General features: G+C 41.9%; 1 protein-coding gene and 1 pseudogene across 1 annotated transcript; both read left to right on the top strand.

The window, feature by feature from the left end:
- The first annotated feature begins 1,410 nt into the window (after positions 1-1,410).
- LOC106567467 (proheparin-binding EGF-like growth factor) lies at positions 1,411-6,176 on the top strand (annotated as a pseudogene).
- Positions 6,177-9,306: 3,130 nt separating this feature from the next.
- On the top strand, positions 9,307-26,194 carry pfdn1 (prefoldin subunit 1). The gene is given in 4 exon segments (NM_001141510.2): positions 9,307-9,363; positions 10,010-10,176; positions 13,186-13,270; positions 25,786-26,194. Coding segments are annotated over 4 exon segments (369 nt in total). The 5' UTR covers positions 9,307-9,330; the 3' UTR covers positions 25,870-26,194.
- The last annotated feature ends 341 nt before the right edge of the window (positions 26,195-26,535 follow it).

A 26,535-nucleotide genomic window follows, 5' to 3' on the forward strand; every position in this document is an offset into this window, starting at 1 on the left:
TTTGGTGTGTGTGGCTCAGTTGGTAGAGCATGGTGTTTGCAACGCCAGGGTTGTGGGTTCGATTCCCACGGGGGACCAGTACGGGGGAAAATTATAATGTATGCATTCACTACTGTAAGTCGCTCTGGTTAAGAGCGTCTGCTAAATGACTAAAATGTAAATGTAAAATTTATTTATTTTTTGTCTCATCCTTATAAAGCAATCTATTTTGGGGCACGTTATAGTGGTGTAGGATTAAACTCCATGGAATGGTTTCCCAGGTGCAGCTAAAGGATAGTACTGTAATAAAAGGTATGCTCAATTGGCATCATACTGTTAAATGTTCAATTGGCAAAAAAAACTGCTGTCCCTATATCTGCCCCATTCTAGCACTGGGTGGCACTTTCCTCAGTTGTTGCGCTTTGTATGCTAATCCATTCCAGGGGCCCCTAGTGTCAAGTTATGGTGTTATCTTAAGCAATGTTGAAGGGTTTAGGAACTCCATTCAGTAGTGAAAAGTGCATACCACCTCACACCTGTCAGAACCTCGAGCTCAGAGCGTTGTAGAAAACCTAGCCACGGCCTACGGAACGCGCACCAGTATTTGTGCCAGCCTGTTGATGTGCTCGCCTTGCTTTTCAGTAAATACATTATCCTGGTCCATTTAAAAAAAAAAATAATAATAATCAACTTCCATCCTCACACATTTAAAGTTTTCAGATGTAGAATGTTTTTTTTTTTTACTCCATCACTATTAGGTCTACTGTAAAGGATTCCTTTATTATAGGATTATGCAGCGAATGTTCATCACAGTGGAGGCCACATAATGTCCACTCATTGAATAGGCCTATATGATACAGTACATGACCAAAAGTATGTGGACAACTGCTCGTCGAACATCTCATTCCATATTCTTGGGCATTAATATGGAGTTGGTTCCCACTTTGCTTCTATAACAGCCTCCATTCTTCTGGAAGGCTTTCCACTAGATGTTCTAACATTGCTGCAGGGACTTGCTTCTATTCAACCACGAGCATTAGTGAGGTAGGCGATTCGGCCTGGCTAACAGATACACCTGTCAGCAACTGGTGTGGCTGAAATTGCAGAATCCACTAATTTCAAGGGCTGTCCACATACTTTTGTATATGTAGTGTATATGCCATGAAATTCATACTTTACAGTTTAGGCTCTGCCTCTGTTATTGAAAGGTGTGGCCATGAATCATTGGGCGGCAACATCCATAGGGTTATAGCGCCACTGGGGAATGAACAGTTATTTTCCCAAATTCTGTGCCAAGCACTGTGATAGAGAAGCAGCAAGAACTTTGCTGGAGATAGAAACATTTTACCGGACATACATGGTGCTGTGAAATTGAGTTAAAAAGGTTTATGGCGCATTGAGTTTATTTTCAGTAGTTCCAAAAAAACAGCAATGAACATTGTATATTGACGATTTGTGCTTTTTCTTTTCCAGAGATCATGTGAGTGAGTTGGGACTGTTACAATGTTGCAGCGGTCTGTTTATCTTGGGGGTAGGTTATATTATATAGCCCAGCCTAAAGTTATAACAACATATAGGCGAATCATGGGTGTACAGTCGTGTCCTAAAGTTTTGAGAATGACACAAATATTAATTTCCACAGAGTTTGCTGCTTCAGTGTCTAGATATTTTTGTCAGGTGTTACTTTGGAATACTGAAGTATAATTACAAGCATTTCATACGTGTCAAGGGCTTTTAATGACAATTACATGAAGTTGATGCAAAGAGTCAATATTTGCAGTGTTGACCCTTCTTTTTCAAGACCTCTGCAATCCGCCCTGGCATGCTGTCAATTAACTCTGGGCCACATCCTGACTGATGGCAGCCCATTCTTGCATAATCAATGCTTGGAGTTTGTCAGAATTTGTGGGTTTTTGTTTGTCCACCCGCCTCTTGAGGATTGACCACAAGTTCTCAATGGGATTAAGGTCTGTGGAGTTTCCTGGCCATGGACCCAAAATATCAATGTTTTGTTCACCGAGCCCCTTAGTTATCACTTTTGCCTTATGGCAAGGTGCTCCATCATGCTGGAAAAGGCATTGTTTGTCACCAAACTTCCTGGATGGTTGGGAGAGGTTGCTCTCGGAGGATGTGTTGGTATCATTCTTTATTCATGGCTGTGTTCTTAGGCAAAATTGTGAGTGAGCCCACATTCTTGGCTGAGAAGCAACTCCACACATGAATGGTCTGATGGTAGCCGCTAACCTTGTCTTCTCCGGACAAGCTTTTTTCCGGATGCCTCAAACAATCGGAAAGGGGATTCATCACAGAAAGTGACTTTACCCCAGTCCTCAGCAGTCCAATCCCTGTACCTTTTGCATAATATCAGTCTGTCCCTGATGTTTTTCCTGGAGAGAAGTGGCTTCTTCGCTGCCCTTCTTGACACCAGGCCATCCTCCAAAAGTCTTCACCTCACTGTGCGTGCAGATGCACTCACACCTGCCTGCTGCCATTCCTGAGCAAGCTCTGTACTGGTGGTGCCCCGATCCCGCAGCTGAATCAACTTTAGGAGACGGTCCTGGCGCTTGCTGGACTTTCTTAGGCACCCTGAAGCCTTCTTCACAACAATTGAACCGCTCTCCTTGAAGTTCTTGATGATCTGATAAATGGTTGATTTAGGTGCAACCTTAGTGGCAGCAATATCCTTGCCTGTGAAGCCCTTTTTGTGCAAAGCAATAATGACGGCACGTGTTACCTTGCAGGTAACCATGGTTGACAGAGGAAGAACAATGATTCCAAGCACCACCCTCCTTTTGAAGCTTCCAGTCTGTTATTCGAACTCAATCAGCATGACAGAGTGATCTCCAGCCTTGTCTTTGTCAATACTCACACCTGTGTTAACGAGAGAATCACTGACATGATGTCAGCTGGTCTTTTTGTGGCAGGGCTGAAATGCATTGGAAAAGTTTTTGGGGGATTCAGTACATTTGCATGGCAAAGAGGGACTTTGCAATGAATTGCAATTCATCTGATCACTCTTCATAACATTCTGGAGTATATGCAAATTGCCATCATACAAACTGAGGCAGCAGACTTTGTGAAAAATGTTATCTGTGTCATTCTCAAAACTTTTGGCCACGACTGTATATTCTAGGAATATATGATAAATATAAACATAACATGATTGTAAAATAGGTGTATATTCTAGTATTAAAATGTCAATTAACTGGAGTCCTGACTATTTTTGCTGTCACTCGGGAGGGATTGCCTCGTGTGGCTGCGTTCAATCTTATTACCTAATAGTATTCAAATAAAAATCCCATGTGTGTCTCCAGTGTTTTTCAGGCTATCCAGTGGTGCCTCTGTCAATGCCACTGACGGGCACGAAGGTAAATCCCTGCCCAGGTATCTGTGGACAGTCTCCTCCACAATGATAACAAAATAACAGACGAACAGGTGGAATATGACAAGGAGGAGGAATACTATTATGAACATGGTGAAGATGACCATCTGTCTGGGGATTATGAAATGCACTTTCCAAGAGGTACAGTACGTTACCACAGTTTATATATACTCTACGTATTCATCAGCCTCTCTGAAACCGGAAACTGTTTGCAAAGATTCACATAGTTTCGTAGTAAACCTATTTACAATGTAAATGTACCATATACATATACACATATACCAAGCAAAAAGAACACCTTTCTAATATTGAGTTGCACCCCTCCCCTTCTCTCAGAACAGCCTCAATTTTTCAGGGCATAGACTCTAGGTGTCGAAAGCTTTCCACAAGTTGGCTGGATGTCCTTTGGTTGGAGGACCATTCTTGATACACCTACTACCATACCCTCTTCAAAGGCACTTACATGTTTTGTCTTGCCCATTCACCCTCTGAATGGCATACATACACAATCCATGTCTCAATTGTCTCAAGGCTTAAAAATCCTTCTTTAGCCTGTCCTCCCACTCATCTACACTGAGTGAAGTGGATTTAACAAGTGACATCAATAAGGGATCATAGCTTTCACCTGGATTTACCTGGTCAGTCTATGTTATGGAAAGAGCAGGTGTTCTTAATGTTTTGTATACTCAGTGTATATTATATTGTATAAATACATTGTACATTATTTTACTTTCCTCTCTCCCGCTAATCTCCAGTGGCATTTTCCACCAAACTGAAAGATCTGCCCGTGGCTCCCTTCACAGACAGGAGAAGGGAGGGCAAGAGAAAGGGCAATGGTAAGAAGAGGAGCTACTGTCAGAGGAAATATAAAGACTACTGCATTCATGGGGTCTGCCAATACCTTAGAGAACTATGAGAGCCATCATGCATGTGAGCCCCATCCCCTCATTTAGCGCATTATCTGTATTTTGTTAGACACCCATCATTGCGTCTGTGTGCGCGCAGGGGTGTAGGAGTCTCTGACATTGGGGATGACACATTTTGCTGCTCGGGTCTGGGTGTATGCCCCCAAATTTTTAAATGCTCATTTCTAGTACCTTTCGAGAAAAGGATACAGATAAATATTAACTTAGAAATGGGCAAATGTACACTGCTAAGGGGGGCCTTGCAGAGGGGCACTTGCTCTGATACAGTCCAATCAGTCTTAGGGCCATGGCCATTCATACTGTACTGAATACCAGTGTGACTGTTAATGTGGATATATTCAATTAAACAACCACTTTGTACTCTTTTTCTGCTACTGCATAATACATTTCCTAGTATTTTTCTCAATTCCCCTATGTCAGGTTCTTACTACTGCTGCTCTACATACTGTATGGTTTGAAACTTAACATAATATTTTCAACTTAGTTATTATACTGTAATAATAACCAGCAACATACATAGTTAACTGTTTTAATAAAAAAGTAGGCATGAAAGGTCAAACTGAAATTAATCAATCTCCCAGCTACACAATTATCAAAAATAAAATATCATCATGGCTGCCTCTCTCCTGCATGAAGTTAACACATGCAATAAACCCTCTAGACCAGGGATGGGCAACTTTGATGGGGTGGGGGCCACAAAAAAATCTCAACTCATCATGAGGGGCCGCAGTGGCTCTTGGGTCTGTGTAACGACATCCATACCTACTCATGCAGTCAGAGCAAAACATTTTAGCGGCCCCCCTCTTGACAGCAGAGTAAAAAAAAAAAAATACTGCAATATGTTACTTTTTGGGTTATTCTGATTGAAAGCAAGTCTAAAAAGCAGTAGATCTGTTCTATGTGTGCTATTTCTATGCTGCCTGTGCTTAAAGAAAAAATCCACCCAAAAATTATATTTTGTAATTTGTTTAATTTGTTTGTTGTTGGCATAGTCCCAAAATATTTTGCTTGTCAGCGATCAAGTTTTCAAGATATGTAATGTTCAAAATACAGAAATCATCCCCGTATGATGCAAAACGCAGCATAATATGATGCAAAATACATCATAAGGGTATCCTTTCTGTATTTTCAAAGTTACATATCTTGAAAACTTGATTGCTGACAAGCAAAACATTTTGTGACGATATCAACAATGGACTAATGAAACAAATACCAAAATATCGTTTTTGGGTGGAGTTTTCTACTTATTTTCCCATGGGGCAGAGAAAAATGTGCAGTTTTACAGCTAATTTCCTAAAATTCTACATATTTTTCCATAGGGCGAAGAGAATTTGTAGCAGTTTTGACTATGATATCTGAGTGAGAGTTACTAACAAAATCAATGGGGCTCCCCACAGTCGGTAATTCGACCATGATTACCACAAGTTTACATAGCTAGCTAGACTACGCCCCTGTGTGTGTGGTTATATCATGCATGTGTTATTTCTAGACTCAAGTCACTGTTTACTGTATTTCTGTGTAGATGTCTACTGGGATACTCTGGTATGCGCTGTCACATTTTCAGCCTGCCAGTGACAAAGGAGGCAAAAGGCTACAACAGGACAGTAGCAGTGACTGTGGTAGCAGTGGTTCTGTCCTTTCTGTTTCTGACAGTCATGACCATTGTAATGGCCATCGGGTCAGTGTGCCTCAGAGCCTGTTTCTATCTTTGAGGTTTGAGATGTTTCAGGATCACCAACTCTGTCCTGTCCACGAATGGCACCTGTCCTGTCCACGAATGGCACATATTTACAGTATTTATCCATTGTCATATCAGGTATCATAAGCAAGGTGAATACAACTTTGACAATGAGGAGAAGGTCAAACTGAAGGCGGATGCAGATCCCTGAGAATCTAGTGACAGGGTGTCTTTCAATTACACAATGATAAAGGCCTGATAGACTTTACGTCAGGGGTGTCAAACTCATTTTGCCCCGGGGGCTGTGAATCAAATCAAATCAAATGTTATGGATCACATACACATATTTAACAGATGCTATTGTGGGTGTAGCGAAATGATTATGCTCCTAGCTCCAACTGTGCAGTAATATCTAACAACACAAGCAAATCTAAAAAGTAAAATAATGGAATTAATGAAAAAATAAATATCAGGTTTTTAGATAGTTTTTATTTGTGATAAGTTCGCAAAAATATCACGTTTACTTAAGTATTCAGACCCTTTACTCAGTACTTTGTTGAAGCACCTTTGGTAGCGATTACAGCCTCGAGTCTTCTTGGGTATGATGCTACAAGCTTGGCACATTTGTATTTGGGGAGTTTCTTCCATTCTTCTCTGCAGATCCTCTCCTACTGCAGCCCTCATCCTGCACATACAACACCTGTTCTGCCAGTCACATTCTGTTAAAGGTCCCCAAAGCACACACATCCCTGGGTCACTATTCTTTTCAGTTTGCTGCAGCTAGCGACTGGAACGAGCTGCAACAAACACTCAAATTGGACAGTTTTATCTCCATCTCTTCATTCAAAGACTCAATGATGGACACTCTTACTGACAGTTGTGGCTGTGAAGAGGGCACGACAATGCCTGTTCCCCCTCAGGAGACTGAAAAGATTTGGCATGGGTCCTCAGATCTACAGAGGGTAGTGCGTACGGCTCAGTACATCACTGGGGCCAAGCTTCCTGCCATCCAGGACCTCTATACCAGGCAGTGTCAGAGGAAGGCCCTAAAAATTGCCAAAGACTCCAGCCACCCTAGTCATAGAGTGTTCTCTTTACTACCGCATGGCAAGCGGTACCAGTGCACCAAGTCTAGGTCCAAAAGGCTTCTAAACAGCTTGAACCCCCAAGCCATAAGACTACTGAACAGTTTATCAAATGGCTACCCGGACTAGCTGCTGTAGCTGCTGCTACACTCTGTTTATTATCTATGCATAGTCACTTTACCTCTACCTACATGTACAGTACCAGTCAAAAGTTTTGGACACACCTACTATTTCAAAGGTTTTTCTTTATTTTTACTATTTTCTACACTGTAGAATAATAGTGAAGACAACAAAACTATGAAATAACACATATGGAAGAAGTAACCAAAAAAGTGTTAAATAAATCAGAATATAATTTATATTTGAGATTCTTCAAAGTAGCCACCCTTTGCCTTGATGACAGCTTTGCACACTCTTGGCATTCTCTCAACCAGCTTTACCTGGAATGCTTTTCCAATAATCTTGAAAGAGTTCCCACATATGCTGAGCACTTGTTGGCTGCCTTTCCTTCACTCTGCCATCTCTTTTTCTACAATGTAGAAAATAGTGAAAATAAAGAAAAACCCTTGAATGAGTAGGTGTGTCCAAACTTTTGACTGGTACTGTACATATTACCTCGACTAACCTGTGCCTCCACACATTGACTCTGTACTGGTACCCCCTGTATATAGCCTTGTTACTGTTATTTTATTGTTGCTCTTTAATTATTTGTTATTTTTCACACACATACGTCACTGTAAGGTCTACACCTATTGTATTTGGCGCATGTGACAAATAACATTTGAGGAGAACACAGTGGCATCCATCATTCTTAAATGGAAGCAGTTTGGATCAAGCAAGACTCTTCCTAGAGCTGTCCACCCAGCCAAACTGAGCAATCAGGGGAGAAGGGCCTTGGTCAGGGAGGTGACCAAGAACCTGATGGTCACTCTGACAGAGCTCCAGAGTTCCTCTGTGGAGATGGGAGAACCTTACAGAAGGACAACCATCTCTGCAGCACTCCACTAATCAAGCCTTTATGGAAAAGTGGACAGGCACATGACAGCCCGCTTGGAGTTTGCCAAAAGGCACCTAAAGGACTCTCAAACAATGAGAAACAAGATTCTTTGTTCTGGTGAAACCAGGATTGAACTCTTTAGCCTGAATGCCAAGTGTCACGTCTGTCTGGAGGAAACCTGGCACCATCCCTACGGTGAAGCATGGTGGTGGCAGAATCATGCTGTGGGGGTGTTTTTCAGCGGCAGGGACTGGGAGACTAGTCAGGATCGAGGGAAAGATGAATGGAGCAAAGTACAGAGAGATCCTTGATGAAACCTGCTCCAGAGCACTCAGGACCTCAGACTGGGGCAAACGTTCACATTCCAACAGGACAACAACCCTAAGCACACAGCCAAGACAATGCAGGAGTGTCTTCGGGACAAGTTTCTGAATGTCCTTGAGTGGCCCAGCCAGAGCCCGGACTTGAATCCGATTGAACATCTCTAGAGAGACCTGAAAATAGCTGTACAGCGACGCTCCCCATCCAACCTGACTTGAGCTTGAGAGGATCTGCAGAGAAGAATGGGAGAAGCTCCCCAAATACAGGTGTGCCAAGCTTGTAGCGTCATATCCAAGAAGACTTCAGGCTGTAATCGCTGCCAAAGGTGCTTCAACAAAGTACTGAGTAAAGGATCTGAATACTTTTATTTTAATACATTTTTTATTTTATAAATTTGCTAATTTAAAAAATATATATTTTGCTTTGCCATTATGGGGTATTGTGTGTAGATTTTTTTTCAAACTATTTTAGAATAAGGCTGTAAATGTAACAAAATGTGGAAAAAGTGTTGCACTGTATTTATATTCTGGCTCATCCTAATATTTAAATTTGAATTAATTCCATTATTTTACTTTTTAGATTTGCTTGTATTGTTAGATATTACTTCATAGTTGGAGCAAGGAACATAATCATTTCGCTACACCCGCAATAACATCTGCTAAATATGTGTATGTGACCAATAACATTTTATTTGATTCACTACCATCTGTGCCATAAAGGTATAGACCTCAAGGCAAAGGCCATAGTACTCTCACATACAGAGAACATGTATTACAGCTTTGATGATGCTGGCAAAATATGACATTATACCAGCCATAATCATTAAACCAAATGCTTTTCAGCCATCCATCTGTCAAATAAAATGATGCATGGTAAAAGTACGTCTCTGGGCCGGCTGAACAAGCCCGGAACTGTAGGCTACTTTTATGGGCGTGGTTCGTTGTTACGTTCTCGTGTTCAACATGGCGGCCCCCATAGATTTAGAGCTGAAGAAGGTAAATCATTTAATCCTCTTTTCATTCTTTTTATCAAATACAATGGTCGATTAAGTTAAGTGTAACGGGGACATGATTCAACAGTTTTCAAAAATGATGTATGTGTTATTTATAACAAAGCGTTAAGAGGTGATTGAGTAATGCTGCATGGCTTGTGCGCTAACGTTAGCTTGCTAGCCAACGTCAGTTTCTGAATTCATGCGCTGTCAGTTAGCTAGCTAGCTCGTGGAAGTTGTTAGTTATCTAGCAACAGTGTGTAGATACTAGCTAGATGAAAGATTTGACACGATTAGTCATCACTTACATTTTCATCAGCCAATATTAGACCTAGTTAGTCAAACAAAACTAAAACAAGTCAAAGCACAAGGCTGTTATAGCTAGCCTGCTAACTAACGCTAGCTGTAATAAGCAGAGATGGTTCCTCAGTGATAGGACAATGGGATCATTTTGACCAGACCTAGGTTCACAATTTGCTATCATTTCAAATACTTACTAAAACTATGCTAGTCTTGAGCTTGCCTGTTGCAACAGAACAGTCCTAAAAGTGCAAACCACACCCAAATCAAGCGATTTCAAATATGTCTTGTATAGAACTCAGGTCTGATTATTGATGATTGAAATAATGCTGTCTTATTTGTTCATGCAGGCCTTTGCAGAGCTGCAATCGAAAATGATTGACACACAACAAAAGGCGAAACTGGCAGATCTTCAGATCGACCAGCTCACTCGCATGAAGAAACATGCCAACCTGACACATGCAGAAATAAAAACCCTACCAGACAACACCCGCATGTATGAAGGAGTAGGACGCATGTGAGTAGTATTCTCTGGCTGTTTACTGTTGGATTTCACTAATAGAACACTTCCCATGAAGAAACATAGGTAATCCTTATGTATGTATTCATGTAGCCTATATATGAATTATAACATATATATATATATAAAACATTTCTCATAAATAGTTATGCGTAACGACATTAAATCGTATTTATTTTTAATTGTTATAATGGGGTCCCCCCTTCCAGCATTGGGGAACATCCTGCCAACCCCTTGCATGCACTCACCATGTCTATTTCAATGGGGACAAGCACTGTTTGTCACAAACTGTTCAAATCACTCTTGATGGTGGAGAGAATTTTGCAGGTTAAATGCTGATTTCCTTAAATTCTACACATTTTGGGGTGCAAAGAACATTTTGCCGTTTTAAAACATATTTTCTTGCAATTTTAGAGGGCAAGCCCCACAGTTTGGGAACCACTGTTGTAGATGACTATTCATCTTGTCATATGCTCTAATGCAGGGGTTCCCAAACTTTTTTGCCCACGACCCAACTAGGGCTGTGGCGGGCATGACGTTGTCAGCTAGTTATTGTCATGCAAAAGACCGCCGTCATGCTAAATATACACCATCACCATAAATCCATTATTTATTTTAGTCAGTTCTAAAGAAACATGATATGAAGAAAATGTATTTCAGAAGAACAGAATGAGTTTTTTTATATATTTATTTTTTTATTTAACTAGGCAAGTCAGTTATGAACAAAGTCGGATGACGCTGGGCCAATTGTGTGCCGCCCTATGGGACTCCCAATCACGGCCGGTTGTGATACAGCCTGGATTCGAACCAGGGTGTCTGTAGTGACACATCTAGTACTGAGGTGCAGTACCTTAGACCGCTGCGCCACTCGGGAGCCCAATGTTACGTTAGTTATCTGGCTATGCTCATTGGTTGTAGACTTGTTCATTTAGCTGGCAAGATATTCTTATAAGTCCCGTGCCATTATTTTATAGTAAGAAGAATATAATTGAACTTAGCTGAATGAAATAGAAAGGATATTTTTACCATTATGGAGCGAGTGCGCTTATGAAGTGAGCGTAAAAGGGATCATTTGAAACAGGTCCTATATGCTAGATTTTGTTATTTGGGAACTTTAGTTGTGAATGATACCAACCTTAGAATGTCTTAGAAATCAAAACATAGTTTTGGTCACGTAGTGTATGTGGACACCTGCTCGTCGAACATCTTATTCCAAAATCATGGGATTTAATATGGAGTTGGTCCCCCCTTTGCTGTTATAACAGCCTCCACTCTTCTGGGAAGGCTTTCTACTAGATGTTGGAACATTGCTGCGGGGACTTGCTTCCATTCAGCCACGAGCATTAGTGAGGTCGGGCACTGATGTTGGGTGATTAGGCTTGGCTCGCAGTCGGCATTCCAATCAATCCCAAAGGTATTCGTGGGGTTGAGGTCAGAGCTCTGTGCAGACCAGTCAAGTTCTTCCACACCGATCTGGACAAACCATTTCTCTATGGACCTCGTGTTGTGCACGGGGGCATTGTCATGCTGAAACAGGAAAGTTGGAAGCACAGAATCGTCTTGAATGTCATTGTATGCGTTGGATAATAATAGTTGATGCAAACTAGGCATCTAGGGTTTTTCCAGCAGGACAATGCACCATGCCACACAGCCAGGTCAATTAAGGTGTGGATGGAGGACCACCAGATCAAGACCCTGTCATGGCCAGCCCAATCTCCAGACCTGAACCCCATTGAAAACCTCTGGAATGTGATCAAGAGGAAGAAAGATGGTCACAAGCCATCAAACAAAGCCGAGCTGCTTGAATTTTTGCACCAGGAGTGGCATGATGTCATCCAACATCAATGTGAAAGACTGGTGGAGAGCATGCCAAGACGCATGAAAGCTGTGATTGGAAAATTAGGGTTATTCCACCAAATATTGATTTCTGAACTCTTCCAAAGTTCAAACATTAGTATTGTGTTTAAAAATGAATATGAACTTATTTTCTTTGCATTATTTGAGGTATGACAACACTGCATCATTTTTGTTATTTTGACCAGTTGTCATTTTCTGCAAATAAATGCTCTAAATGACCATATTTGTATTTGGGAGAAATGTTGCCAGTAGTTTATAGAATAAAACAGAAATGTAAATTTTACCCAAACACATAACTATAAATAGTAAAACTAGAGAAACTGATCATTTTGCAGAGGTCTCTTAATTTTTTCTGGAGCTGTATATTCTCAGTTATGCATGTCAATGCTTAAATCACATTAGATCCCCAAAAAAATTTGGGGGGGGTCTTGAAGAAAACCAAAAATAAATGTGGGTGTGTAATTCCCCTCTAATTGTGCATCTGGGCCTTTTAATTGTGCATCTAGCGAATGAGAAATGTGCCGGTTTAACAATGGTTCTGTACGGCTGCTGCTCATTTCATGTCAGTTAGCAAATAACATAGTAGATACAAATGATTTCCTTCCTCATGATATACTTCTGCCAGGTAAGCCTACTTTGCACTTAACATTTAATTGAAAAGGTTTTGGGGAAAGTATTTCTGTTAATCCACAGACGGTTATCACATCAACTGGCTACACACAGAGTGATAGAGAAACACATGCACCACACACAGGCTATATTGCTGGAAATTAATTGGCAGATATTGTGTTATGTTTGGCTTTTTACGCCAATAGTGTTTAACCAGGTGTGGGATAATGTCAATGTTGCGTTGATTAGATACTACCTGGGAGCTTGTGGTGTCTGATACTTGTGAGATTTGTTTATGACAGTTTGCAGTAGAAAACATGAAATATTGCATGTACTTTCTGAGCGGTTTGGCGAGCTACTCCTATGTGGGCTGCGAGCTACTGGTAGCTTGAGATTGACCTGTTGGAGACCCCTGCTCTATGCTAAAAGAGTCCGTCATTGAAACACACCAGACCCTAGTCTCTGCAGTTGTCTAGGGTTGGGTTTTTGAGACACCTCACACACTGACTTTATGCTCTCCTCTCACTCTTGCTCTCTCAGGTTCATCTTGCAGTCTAAAGAAGATATCAACACACAGTTGACTTACAAACAGAAGACAGCAGATGAGAAAATTAAGGAGCTTGAGGTATGCAGTAATATTGACACATTTTTTTAATTTTTTTTTATTTAACTAGGCAAGTCAGTTAAGAACAAATTATTATTTACAATGACAGCCTAGGAACAGTGGGTTAACTGCCTTGTTCAGGGGCAGAACGACAGATTCTTACCTTGTCAGCTCGGTGATTTGATCCACGAACCTTTCCGTTACTGGCCCAACGCTCTAACCACTAGGCTACCTATGTGCACATAGATCCAGACACTTTTGAATATTTCAAAGGTTCAGTCCTCGATATCTCTCCCACTTAGCTTAAGACTTCCTGTAGATCAGTGTTGGGATCAATTCACTTTTACATTTCCTCGGTTAAAGAAGTGAATTGAAATGCAACTCTTGAATTTCCAGTCACTTTCTGAATTGACCCAAACCCTACTGTAGATGTTGTAGTCAATACACTGTGTGCATTCCTTCCTTGCATTCCTTCCACAGCCGCTCTTTAAAAAAAATCAGAAATGGATGTTTGTTTTCTCTTTGAACTCTCCAATATAGCCTGTAGCATTTTCTGTTCCATGTATGCTATTCATATTTGAGACCAAATGAATGATGGCTTAAGGGCATTTTTATATCGGGTTGAAACAGATATCTGAAAAAACAGGCATCTCATGCTTGCCAAATACAAATGGTGCAAATAACATATTATTCACTTCTAAAATATACAAATGTGTTCTTCCATTATGAAGTCGGTGGCTGTGTGAATGGCCCTGTGTCTATTTTAAGCAACTTGACAGTGACACTGGGTTACTAGGCCATGACGGAAGTGACTGAGATAACCACCTCTTTAGCGCAGCAAGCATGGAATTCTCTCCCCCTATGTGTTTAGATATAGAAAGTGACAGAGAGACATAAACACTCCCACAACCTTTCTGTAGCATCTTTAAGTGGAACTCCAAGAGCTGTTCCTTACTCAAGTTTTAGCAGACACAAAAAGCTTTTCCTGGGTGTTGAGTTGGGGTTTCACTCCTATTTCTCTACTTCTGAAGTACGTAGAAATGCAAATAACATGGAGTTTATTACCCCAACAACTAGTGTCAAAGACCTTTGATTGAACCTGTGGTGTGAGATGTATCATGTCAAAATGACATTCCAGCCTGACCTGTCAAGAACATGGCCTATGGGGACAACTCCCATACACCACCCTGTACCGTAGGAGATATTGGTCACAAAGAATGCCGCCCGCTGGATTATTTTATTTTTTAACTAATGTTTCTCACTGTGGTCTTCTGTCTGCAATTGATCAGAAGAGCAGTTCTTAGTTTCGTCCTTGTGGAAACAAGCATTGGGTTCAGTGGGATTTCCCTTTGTTATATCAATCAACAGTTGGTTTGACTCAATAGGCACCTTTCCACTCTTCAATGTAACATAAGTGCAAAGTTGAATATAACTGTATATTTCAGGGAAGGGATGTTGTCAGGTGCTCCATTGGGCCTTGTGTATCAAAGGGAGCTACTGCATTTGTGTTCTATGCAAACAAAGGGAAGTCTAACTTCTGTGGTGACCTGGGTGGTCCTGCTTGAAACAATTGAGCCTGTCTACCAAAACAGAAATGTTTTGGTATGCTTCCCCAGATTTGTGCTTCGACACAATCCTGTCTCGGAGCTATATGTACAATTACTTCGACCTCATGGCTTGGTTTTTGCTCTGACATGCACTGTCAATTGTGGGACCTTATATAGACAGGTGTGTGCCTTTCCAAATCATGTCCAATCAAGTTGTAGAAACATTGAGGATGATCAATGGAAACAGGATGCACCTGAGCTCAATTTTGCGTGTCATAGCGAAGTGTCTGAATACTTATGTAAATAAGGTATTTTTTACCTTTGCAAAAATTTCTAAAAATCTATTTTTGCTTTGCCATTATTGGATACTATGTGTAGATTGATGGGAAATTGTATATAATTTAATCCATTTTAGAATAAGGTTGTAATGCAACAAAATCGGAAAAAGACAACCGGTCTGAATACTTTCCGAATGCACTGTATTTAGGCTTGCCATAACAAAGGGGTTAAATACTTATTGACTCGAGACATTTCAGCTTTTCGTTTTTAATTCATTTGTAAGCATGTGAATACTTTCTGAAAGTATGGTTTCTGGCCCTGGGTCTTCGATTGTCTGGGTCTGAATGTGGCCTTGTCCAGTGGTGGGGTGTAATCCCAGACAAGCCCATGACATCACCCTGGTCAACTCTGTGGCTCTGGAGTGACGCCCAGGGTTTCCCTCTTACGGGACAGGATTGTGGTCATAGCCTCACTCACTCGCAATAGAACTGGCATTTCAAACAGATGATATTTTCCTTTTTTGCCAACTAACGCCTTCCAGCCATTTTCTGTTTCATTAGTCTGTGCTGTTTCCCATGGTTACTGTGTGGCTAGTGCTACAAAAACAAATTGCTTTGTTGTTAGCTGAAAGACTGCAAATAGCAGACCACATTTATGTTTTTGAACTTTTGGAGAATCTTCTTCGTTCTATATACGTGGTGGGTTTGTTGCCAAAAACAAGACTGCTCTCTGTTTGTGAAGGCTAACTGCTTCCCACCGTCAGTGAATGACCCCTAACTCAGACCCTGAGTCACTTTACTCTTTGGATTGTCATTTCATTTTTTTCACACCTGTGTACAGAGAGACCAATTTTAATCATTTAAATGTTTTATTTTAACCTTGTATTTAACTAGGCAAGTCAGTTAAGAACAAATTCTTATTTACGATGACGGCCTACACCGGCCAACGCTGGGCCAATTGTTCGCTGCCCTATGGGACTCCCAATCACGGCCGGTTGTGATACAGCCTGGATTTGAACCACTATCTTAGTGCCTAGCACTAAGATGCAGTGCCTTAGACCGCTGCGCCACTCAGGAGCCCAGGATTGCCACCAATGGACCCACTCACACTGTATTTAGATCCAGCCTGGAAGTTATCTCGTGTCCGTGCATGAATTCATCTCGGAGGGGTTCCACTGGTAAGTTATGAGGTTACATGATTCATCAGTATCCCAGTGGGCCTGCTTCCCCTCGTGATACCCAGGTATGTGTGATGATGCAGAAACAATGACGTTAATGAGGCACTGCTTTGGCCACTGTACAGACTGTCATTGTACTTAGTCTGTGATGACATGTCTTTTAAACAACTGTCAGCGCCCTGTGTTATAGTTCTTCTCTATTTCAACGGGTTATTAAGGGGTGATATATATTATTATTACCCCTGGGGTTTCGGAGGATGGGGAGATGTTGGTTGCATAGCCATTTAACACTTCAACCAAGCAGCAACCTCATGTTGTTCAAAGAACCAATGTGATTTGCATCCACATGTGAAATGGAAACGTTTGTTTTGGGGTCGTTCCATTTGATTTCAATCACTTTTTGACCGCACCCATTTTGATTTGAACGATAATGTCCATACATATTTGCACATGGTAGAAGTGGTCAGAAAGTAACTTTTTAGACCTGAATGCCAAAACATTTAGGAGATAGAGGGGCTCAAAGTTGACACGTTTTGCATACCCTACCATCCATTTCTTCATCACTGGAAAAGACAAACTGTTGAGTTTTATATAATTTAAAAGCTTACAGTGTTGGCAAACTATTGTATAGTTTCTTGAAAACAATTAGTTAATAAAATAGTCTTTTAAAAAAAAAATGTTTTAAACCTTCAACGTAATTTATTTTCATTTACGCATATGTTGTAGCTTAGACCCTATTTTACATCATCTGAGGTGTTTGTGTTGTGCCCGCCACCGGTTGAGACACAACATGCTCTTGAATACTGGGTGGGTGTCATGTTTTGGCTGATAAATGTATTAAAATGTGAATGAAATAGAAATTAACTGGCAACACGTAGATGGTTGGAGGTCCACACATCAGAGAATGTTGACTTGAACGAGAATATCAGTTTTAAATAATACTGTCAATCATCCATAGGAAACCTATTGAAATCATAAAAACATCGATTGTAGAACAGACATTCAATGGTGGGTGGACCAGTGGCAATCTTTGTGGAACTAATTGGAAGTTTCGATTTCAATGATGTGCCAGCTAAATTGCAGTGGTCTGAATTGTATGAATTCTATTTCTACGATTTGAAATGACACCCAGTCTCTATTCAGTCTGTACTCAACCAATGGCAGGCACAACACAAACACCTCAGATGATGTAAAATAGGGTCTAATTAAAGGTAAAAAAAAAAGACTGTTTTTACACCCATGTTTGTAAGCTTTTAAATTATATAAAACTACTTTTACCATTTTTTTTATTTTACCTTTTATTTAACTAGGCAAGTCAGTTAAGAACAAATTCTTATTTTCAACGACGGCCTAGGAACAGTGGGTTAACTGCCAGTTCAGGGGCAGAACGACAGACCTTGTCAGCTCGGGGATTTGAACTTGCAACCTTTCGGTTACTAGTCCAACACTCTAACCACTAGGCTACGCAGCCACCCACTAGGCTACACTGCCATGAGCAAATATGCATGACATTTTTGTTCAAATCAAAAGGGGTGCCATCAAAAAGTGATTGAAATCAAATAGAAAGACCTTTAGGTGTTTACAGCGCCTTCGGAAAGTATTCATACCCTTTGACATATTCCACATTTTGTTGTTAATAGCCTGAATTAAAAAATGTATCAAAAAAAACAAAAAAATTGGGTCTATTTATTTTTACCCCTTTTTCTCCCCAATTTCATGGTATCCAATTGGTAGTTAGTCTTGTCTCATCGCTGCAACTCCCGTACGGACTCGGGAGAGGCGAATTCCGAGAGCCGTGCGTCCTCCGAAACAAAACCCCACCAAGCCGCACTGCTTCTTGACACAATGCCCGCTTAACCCGGAAGTCAGCTGCACCAATGTGTCGGAGGAAACATCGTACACCTGGCGACCGTGTCACACCTTTGGTGGCGATTACAGCTTTGAGTCAACTTGGGTATGTCTTTATCAGCTTTGCACATCTGGATTTGGGGATTTTCTCCCATTCTTCCTTGCAGATTTTCTCAAGCTCTGTTAAGCAATCAAGTCTTTCCACAGATTTTCAGTAAACCTAAGGAGAAATAGTACTGCCAATAAAATAACAATAACGAGACTGCATACAAGGGGTACCGGTACCGAGTCAATGTGCAGGGATACGGGTCAGTTGATGTAATTGAGGTAATATGTACATGTAGGTATAGTGACTGCATAGATAATAAACAGAGTAGAAACGTGTGTGAAGGAACCTGTGTGGCAACAATATGTGTGTGTGTTGGAGTGTCAGTATGTGTGAGTGTGTGGTTAGAGTCCAGTGAGTGTCCATCGAGTAAGTAAAATACATAATAATACAATTAGGGGTACTTGGGAATGTAAAACTTCACCCCAGCATGTCATTTGCACTCTGTAGCAGGTTCTCATCAAGGATTTGCCTGTGTTTGGCTCCGTTCATTGTTCCCTCAATCCTTATTAGTCTCCCAGTCCCTACCGATGAAAAGCATATTTATATTCTTCCTCAGCTTTATGCCTCATCACAATTATATCTCGGAGATCTACAGACAGTTCCTTGGCAAAGTTTCTGCTCTGACATGCTCTGTCAACTGTGGGACCTTATAGACAGGTGTAATTCTTTCTAAATAATTTCCAAACAATTTAATTGGCCACAGGTGGACTCCAAGTTGTAGTGACATTTCAAGTATGATCAAAGGAAATTGGATGCGCCTGAGCTCAATTTTGAGTTTCATAGAAAAGGGGTGTGAATACTTATGTAAATGATATCAAATAAAAATGTATTTGTCACATGCGCCGAATACAACAACCTTACTGAGAAATGCTTACTTACAAGCCCTTAACCAGATCAAGAAATGGAGTTAAGAAATAACGAGGGTATGTACAGTGGGTACCGGTACCGAGTCAATGTGCAAGGGTACAGGTTACTCAAGGAAATTTGTACATGTAGGTAGGGGTGAAGTGACTATGCATAGATAATAAACAGTGAATAGCAGCAGTGTAAAAAATGGGGGGGGGGGGGGGGGGGGGGAGCAGCAATGTGAATAGTCCAAGTGGCCATTTGATTGTTCATCAGTCTTATGGCTTGAAAATGAAGGAGCCTTTTGGAGCTGGACTTGGCGCTCTGGTACCGCTTGCCGTGCGGGAGTATAGAGAACAGTCTATGACTTGAGTGACTGGAGTCTTTGACAACTTTTTGGGCCTTCCTCAGACATCGCCTAGGATAGGGTCCTTGATGGCAGGAAGCTTGGTCCCAGTGATGTACTGGGCTGTACGCAGTACCTTCTGTTGCGCCTTGCGGTCGGATGCCATGCAGTTGCCATACCAGTCGGTGATGCAATCGGTCAGGATGCTCTCGATGGTGCAGCTGTGGAACTTTTTGAGGATCTGGGGACCCATGCCAAATCTTTTCAGTCTCCTGAGGGGGAAAAGGTGTTGTCGTGCCCTCTTCACGACTAAATTGGTGTGTTTGGACTCTGATAGTTTGTTGGTGATGTGGACACCAAGAAACTTAACTCTTGACCCGCTCCACTTCAGCCCCATTGATGTTAATGGGGACCTGTTTGGCCCTCCTTTTCCTGTAGTCTGCGATCAGCTCCTTTTGTCTTGCTCATATTGAGGGAGAGGTTGTTGTCCTGGCCTCTGACCACCTCCCTATGGGCTGTATCATCATTGTTGGTGATCTGACCTACCACCGTTGTCGTCAGCAAACTTAATGATGGTGTTGGAGTCATGCTTGGCAAGGCAGTCGTGGGTGAACAGGGAGTATAGAAGGGGACTAAGCACGCACCCCTGAGGGGCCCCCGTGTTGAGGATCAGCATGTCAGATGTGTTGCTGCCTACCCTTACCACCTCTGTCAGGAAGCCCAGGATCCAGTTGCAGAGGGTGTTTTAGTCCCAGGGTCCTAAGCTTAGTGATGAGCTTTGAGGGCACTATGGTGTTGAGCGCTGATCTGTAGTCAATGAACAGCATTCTCACATAGGTGTTCCTTTTGTCCAGGTATGAAAGGGCAGAGTGGAGTGCGATTTGACATTGCGTCATCTGTGGATATGTTGGGGCTGTATGCAAATTGAAGTGGGTCTAGGGTTTCCGGGATGATGATGTTGATTTGAGCCATGACCAGCCTTTGAAAGCACTTCATGGCTACCGACGTGAGTGCTACGAGGCGGTAGTCATTTAGGCAGGTTACCTTCACTTTCTTGGGCACAGGGACTATGGTGTTCTGCTTGAAACATGTAGGTATTACAGACTTGGCCAGGGACAGGTTGAAAATGTCCGTGAAGACACTTCCCAGTTGGTCCGTGCGTGCTTTGAGTACACGTCCTGGTAATAAGTCTGGCCCCGCAGCGTTGTGAATGTGGACCTGTTTAAAGGTCTTGCTCACATCGGCCATGGTGAGCGTTATCACACAGTCGTCCGGAACAGCTGGTCCTCTCATTCATGCTTCAGTGTTGCTTGCCTCGAGCTTGCATAAAAGGCATTAGCTCGTCTGGTAGGCTTACGTCGCTGGGCAGCTCTCGGCTGTTTTTCCCTTTGTAGTCTGTAATAGTTTGCAATCCCTGCCACTTCCGACGAGCGTCAGTACCAGTGTAGTAGGATTCAATCTTAGTCCTGTATTGATGCTTTGCCTGTTTTTATGATTCGTCTGAGGGCATAGCGGGATTTCCTATAAACGTCCGGATTAGTGTCCAGCTCCTTGAAGCGGCAGCTCTAGCCTTTAGCTCGGTTCGGATGTTGCCTGTAGTCCATGGCTTCTGGTTGGGATATGTACGTATGGTCACTGTGGGGACGACGTCGTCGATGCACTCATTGATGAAGCCGGTGATTGAGGTGGTATACTCCTCAATGCCATTGGATGAATCCCGGAAACATTCCAGTCCTGTAGCGTAGCATCCCCGTCATCTGACCACTTCCGTATTGAGTGAGTTACTGGTACTTCCTTCTTTAGTTTTGTTATGGTCAGATTTGCCAAATGAAGGGCAAGGGAGAGCTTTGTACGCGTCTGTGTGTGGAGTAAAGGTGGTGTAAAAATGTTTTGCCCCCTCTGGTTGCACATTTAACATGCTGGTAGAAATTAGGTTAAATGGATTTAAGTTTGCCTGCATTAAAGTCCCTGGCCACCAGGAGCGCCTCTTTTGCATGAGCATTTTCTTGTTTGCTTTTGGCCTTATACAGCTCGTTGAGAGCGGTCCTAGTGCCAGCATCGGTTTGTTGTGTTAAATAGACGACTACGAATAATATAGATGAGAATATAGATGGTCAGTTTATCATGAGGCACTCAGCCTCAGGCGAGCAATACCTCGAGACTTCTTTAATATTAGACATTGCACACCAGTTGTTATTGACAAATAGACACGCACCCCTGCCCCTCGTCTTACCAGACGTAGCTGCTCTGTCCTGCTAATGCACGGAAAACCCAGCCAGCTCTATATTATCCGTGTCGTCGTTCAGCCACGACTCGGTGAAACATAAAATATTACAGTTTTTAATTTCCCGTTGGTAGGATAGTCTTGATCGTAGATCATCCAGTTCAGTTTCCAGCGATTGCACGTTGGCCAATAGGATGAATGGTAGTGGCAGTTTACCCAATCGCCAACAAATTCTCATAAGGCACCCCGATCTCCGCCCCCTGTATCTCCGTCTTTTCTTTAGGCGAATTGTAGGGATTTGGGCGTGGTCTCATGAAAGAAAAATATATTACATGTATTTCATTTTTTATCAATTTGCAACAATTTCTAAAAATGTTTTTACTTTGTCATTATGTGGAATTGGGTGAGAGAACAAGTCTATTTAATCCAGTTTGAATTCAGGCTGAAACACAACCAAATGTTAAATAGGTCAAGGGGTATGAATACTTTCTTAAGGCACAGTAAATAGGACTATGAGTCATCAGTAAATGTCAAGTAATCATTGGCAGAATTGTTCTGTTGACATTTGTTAGAAACTTCGATGACATCAAGCGTGCATCATTATTAGTTCAGAATAGGCTTCCTCTGCATCTGATGCAGGAACTCAACATGACAACGGGTCTATTTGTTGTTCTGTCTGTGTGCAGTCTTTCTACCTCGTCGTTGTTGCCCTGGCTGAAGTCCTCAGAGCTGGTCATCGCATACATGAGAGCATCCATGCACTGTACAACAAGACTCACTGACCTGACAGCCACCCACCCACATAAATGCAAGAGGACCAGCATTGATTCCATAAGCTCAACATTAGATGAGGGTATATTGACTCCATGACACTGCCTGTTTGAGGTCAATAGGGCATCCCTAACGATTCTTGTTTAATGGGATGGCCCCTTGGGCTTCGTCACTCGGCTACGTTCGTTTTTGACCGTAACATAAATATGTGAATAAACAAAAGGCTCAACATTTCTTGCATTCCACACTGGTGAGAGGGCACATATTTTGCCTTAGATATGGGTCTTAACATGTTTTGACAAGGAAAATTATACACACTACAGTGCATTCGGAAAGTATTCAGACCCCTCAACATTTTCCATATTTTGTTACAGCCTTATTCTAAAATTGATTAAATATTTTTTTTTTCATCATCAATCTACAAAATACCCCATAATGACAAAGCAAAAATGTTGGAGTGTCCCCCATTCTTCTCTGCAGATGCTCTCAAGCTCTGTCAGGTTGGATGGGGAGCATCTCTGCACAGTTATTTTCAGGTCTCTCCAGAGATGTTTGATACACAAGCCTAAGATTACCATGCACAATGCCAAGCGTCGGCTGGAGTGGCGTAAAGCTCGCTGCCATTGGACTCTGGAACAGTGGAAACGTCCTCTGGAGTGATGAATCACGCTTCATCATCTGGTAGTCCGACAGACAAATCTGGGTTTGGCGGATGCCAGGAGACACTACATGCCCCAATGCATAGTGCCAACTGTAAAGTTTGGTGGAGGAGGGTTAATGGTCTAGGGCTGTTTTTCATGGTTCAGGCACCTTAGTTCGGGTGAAGGGAATTACCTGGATGTCTGCATAAATTGGTCATCAAATTTTATCTGATCTTCATCTAAGTCACAACAATAGACAAACAGTGTGCTTAAACTAATAACACACATTGTTGTATTTTTCTTGTCTATATTGAATAAATAATTTAAACACTCACAGTATAGGTTGGAAAAGGCTAATGGCTAATCCAAAAGTTGATTGGAGTAAGGAGTCAGCTAACCTGGAGTCCAATCAATGAGACAAGATTAGAGATGTTGGTTAGAGCTGCCTTGCCCTATAAAAAACACTCACAAAATTTGAGTTTGCTAATCACAAGAAGCATTGCTTGATGTGAACCATGCCTCGAACAAAAGAGATCTCAGAAGACCTAAGATTAAGAATTGTTGACTTGCATAAAGCTGGAAAGAGTTACAAAAGTATTTCTAAAAGCCTTGATGTTCATGAGTCCACGGTAAGACACATTTTCAATAAATGGAGAAAGTTCAGCACTGTTGCTACTCTCCCTAGGGGTGGCCGTCCTGAAAAGATGACTGCAAGAGCACAGTGTAGAATGCTCAATGAGGTTAAGAAGAATCCTAGAGTGTCAGCTGAAGACTTACCGAAATCTCTGGAACATGCTAAACATCTGTCTACGATACGTAAAACACAAAACAAGAATGGTGTTCATGGGAGGACACCACGGAAGAAGCCACTGCTGTCCAAAAAAAACATTGCTGCACGTCTGAAGTGTGCATAAGTGCACGTGGATGTTCCACAGCACTACTGGCAAAATATTCTGTGGACAGATTTAACTGAAGTTGAGTTGTTTGGAAGGAACACTGTGTGGAGAAAAAAAAAAGGCACAGCACATCATCAAAACCTCATCCCAACTGTAAAGTATGGTGGAGTGAGCATCATGGTTTGGGGCTGCTTCAGGGCCTGGACAGCTTGCTATCATCGACGGAAAAAATGAATTCCCAAGTTTATCAAAACATTTGCAGGAGAATGTAAGGCTATCTGTCTGCCAATTGAAGCTCAACCGAAGTTGGGTGATGCAACAGGACAACGACCGAAAACACAGAAGTAAATCAACAACAGAATGGCTTCAACAGAAGAAAATATGCCTTCTGGAGTGGCCCAGTCAGAGTCCTGTCCTCAACCCGATTTGAGATGCTGTGGCATGACCTCAAAGAGAGCAGTTCACACCAGACATCCCAAGAATATTGCTAAACTGAAACAGTTTTGTAAAGAGGAATGGTCCAAAATTCCTCCTGACTGTTGTGCAGGTCTGATCCGCAACTACAGGAAACATTTGGTTGAGGTTCTTGCTGCCAAACGAGGGTCACCCAGTTATTAAATCCAAGGGTTCACATACTTTTTCCAACCTGTGCTGTGAATGTTCACATGGTGTGTTCATTAAAGACATGAAAATGTATAATTGTTTGTGTTTTATTAGTTTAATCAGACCATGTTTATCTTGTTGTGACCTAGCTGAAGATCAGATCAAATTTTCTGACCAATTTATGCAGAAATCCAGGTATTTCCAACAGGTTAACATACTTTTTCTTGCCACTGTACAATTACATTCTAGATGATTCTGTGCTTCCAACTTTGTAGCAACAGTTTGGGGAAGGCCCTTTCCTATTTCAGCATGACAATGCCCCCGTGCACAAAGTGAGGTCCATACAGAAATGGTTTATCAAGATCGGTGTGGAAGAATTTGACTGGCCTGCACAGAGCCCCCACTTCAACCCCATCGAACACCTTTGGGATGAATTTGAACTCCCGACTGCGAGCCAGGCCTAATCGCCCAACGTCAGTGCCCGACCTCACTAATGCTCTTGTGGCTGAATGGAAGCAAGTCCCCGCAGCAATTTTCCAACATTTAGTGGAAAGCCTTCCCAGAAGAGTGGAGGCTGTTATAGCACCAAAGGGTGGACCAACTCCACATCAATACACATGATTTTGGAATGAGATGTTTGACGAGCATGTGTCCATATACTTTTGGTCATGTAGTGTACACCCCCCCCCCCCCCCCCTATTCTCTGTTATAGGCCCATATATTCTGTGGAGCAAGACTGACTGGGTAGTAATAGCACTCTTTTTATTATTACTTGACTGACTGTAGGCCTATAAATTCATATTAACAGAAATGATGTGCCTGGTCTATAGCATTGAAGTGATCCTAAACTATCTGTGAAAGGTGCTGTAAGTCCCTTTTATAGGCCACATTCTCCGACTCACTCACCAGGTGTCCGTGGCCTTTTCCCTACAGCATTTAGAACTTCATGTAGAGTAACTTTTCATTGAAACTGGCTCCGGGAGTGGATATTTGGATAGTTCTTTGTACAGAAAGGTTTAAATGGTATGCCCATCGATTTCACTTACATTTCAGGAAATCCTATTTAGGTTATGTGTCTCTCTGTATGTAGGTATCTTTGTGTAGACATGTACATGTATCAATTTCTTGTGTTCCCCAGTATTGTGAAGACATCTGCCATCTCCAGAAATGGAAAAAGGGAAAATATCCCTCTGAGGTCATGATGGGTAAGTGAGTGGTTGACTGAATCTGTCCTTTGTCCTCTCCACAGCAAAAGAAGACGTACCTGGAGCGCACTGTGAAGGATGCTGAGGACAACATCAGAGAAATGCTCATGTCCAGGAGGGCCCAGTGAGATAGAAACACCAATACAAATGCACACTTTCGCTAATTTGTGACTTCCCTCTGATATAATTTGTGTATGTTATAATCGGCTACAGTAACCCTTAATAACTGACCAAGCAGGTGCTGTTGTCCACATGGAGTCTGAGGTTTTCTTGCTTCTGTGCCAGTACTCATCTGCCCTGTTACTTAAGTTATACAATCTGAAGTGACTGTATCTTCACATTTAAATGATCCACTTGGAAAGTGTCTTGCAATGTCATTTTAACTTCAGAATTTTTTTGTTTGTTACTGCTGCAGTTTGTTGATATGATAATTAAAATGGGTATTGAAACGAGAGGATTGTGCCTTGTGTTTATTTTAGAGGCTTATTGCACTTATTGGCTGCTGGTGTGACTGTTTAATCAGTCAAGGGTAGACTTATTTGATTCCTGTATTCGCATGTGCACGATTGTTTGTTCCTTCCTATACGTCACTGGTTTCCTGTCAGGAGGTTTTGGGCTTCCTGATATCCTGTCTGCTCTCTCTCCACTCTCTCTCTCTCTCTCTCTCTCTCTCCTTGAATTGTCCTCTTGCCCTCCCCTCCCTGTCTTTGACTTCACCACCCCACTCTGAATCACTGATTGTGTGTCCGTCTGTCTGTTGGCGATGTTCTATAACAGAGTAAGAAGTCTCCACC

The sequence above is a fragment of the Salmo salar genome, chromosome 13 (assembly GCF_965601325.2).
Source record: "Salmo salar chromosome 13, fSalSal1, whole genome shotgun sequence".
Taxonomy (NCBI): Eukaryota; Metazoa; Chordata; class Actinopteri; order Salmoniformes; family Salmonidae; genus Salmo; species Salmo salar.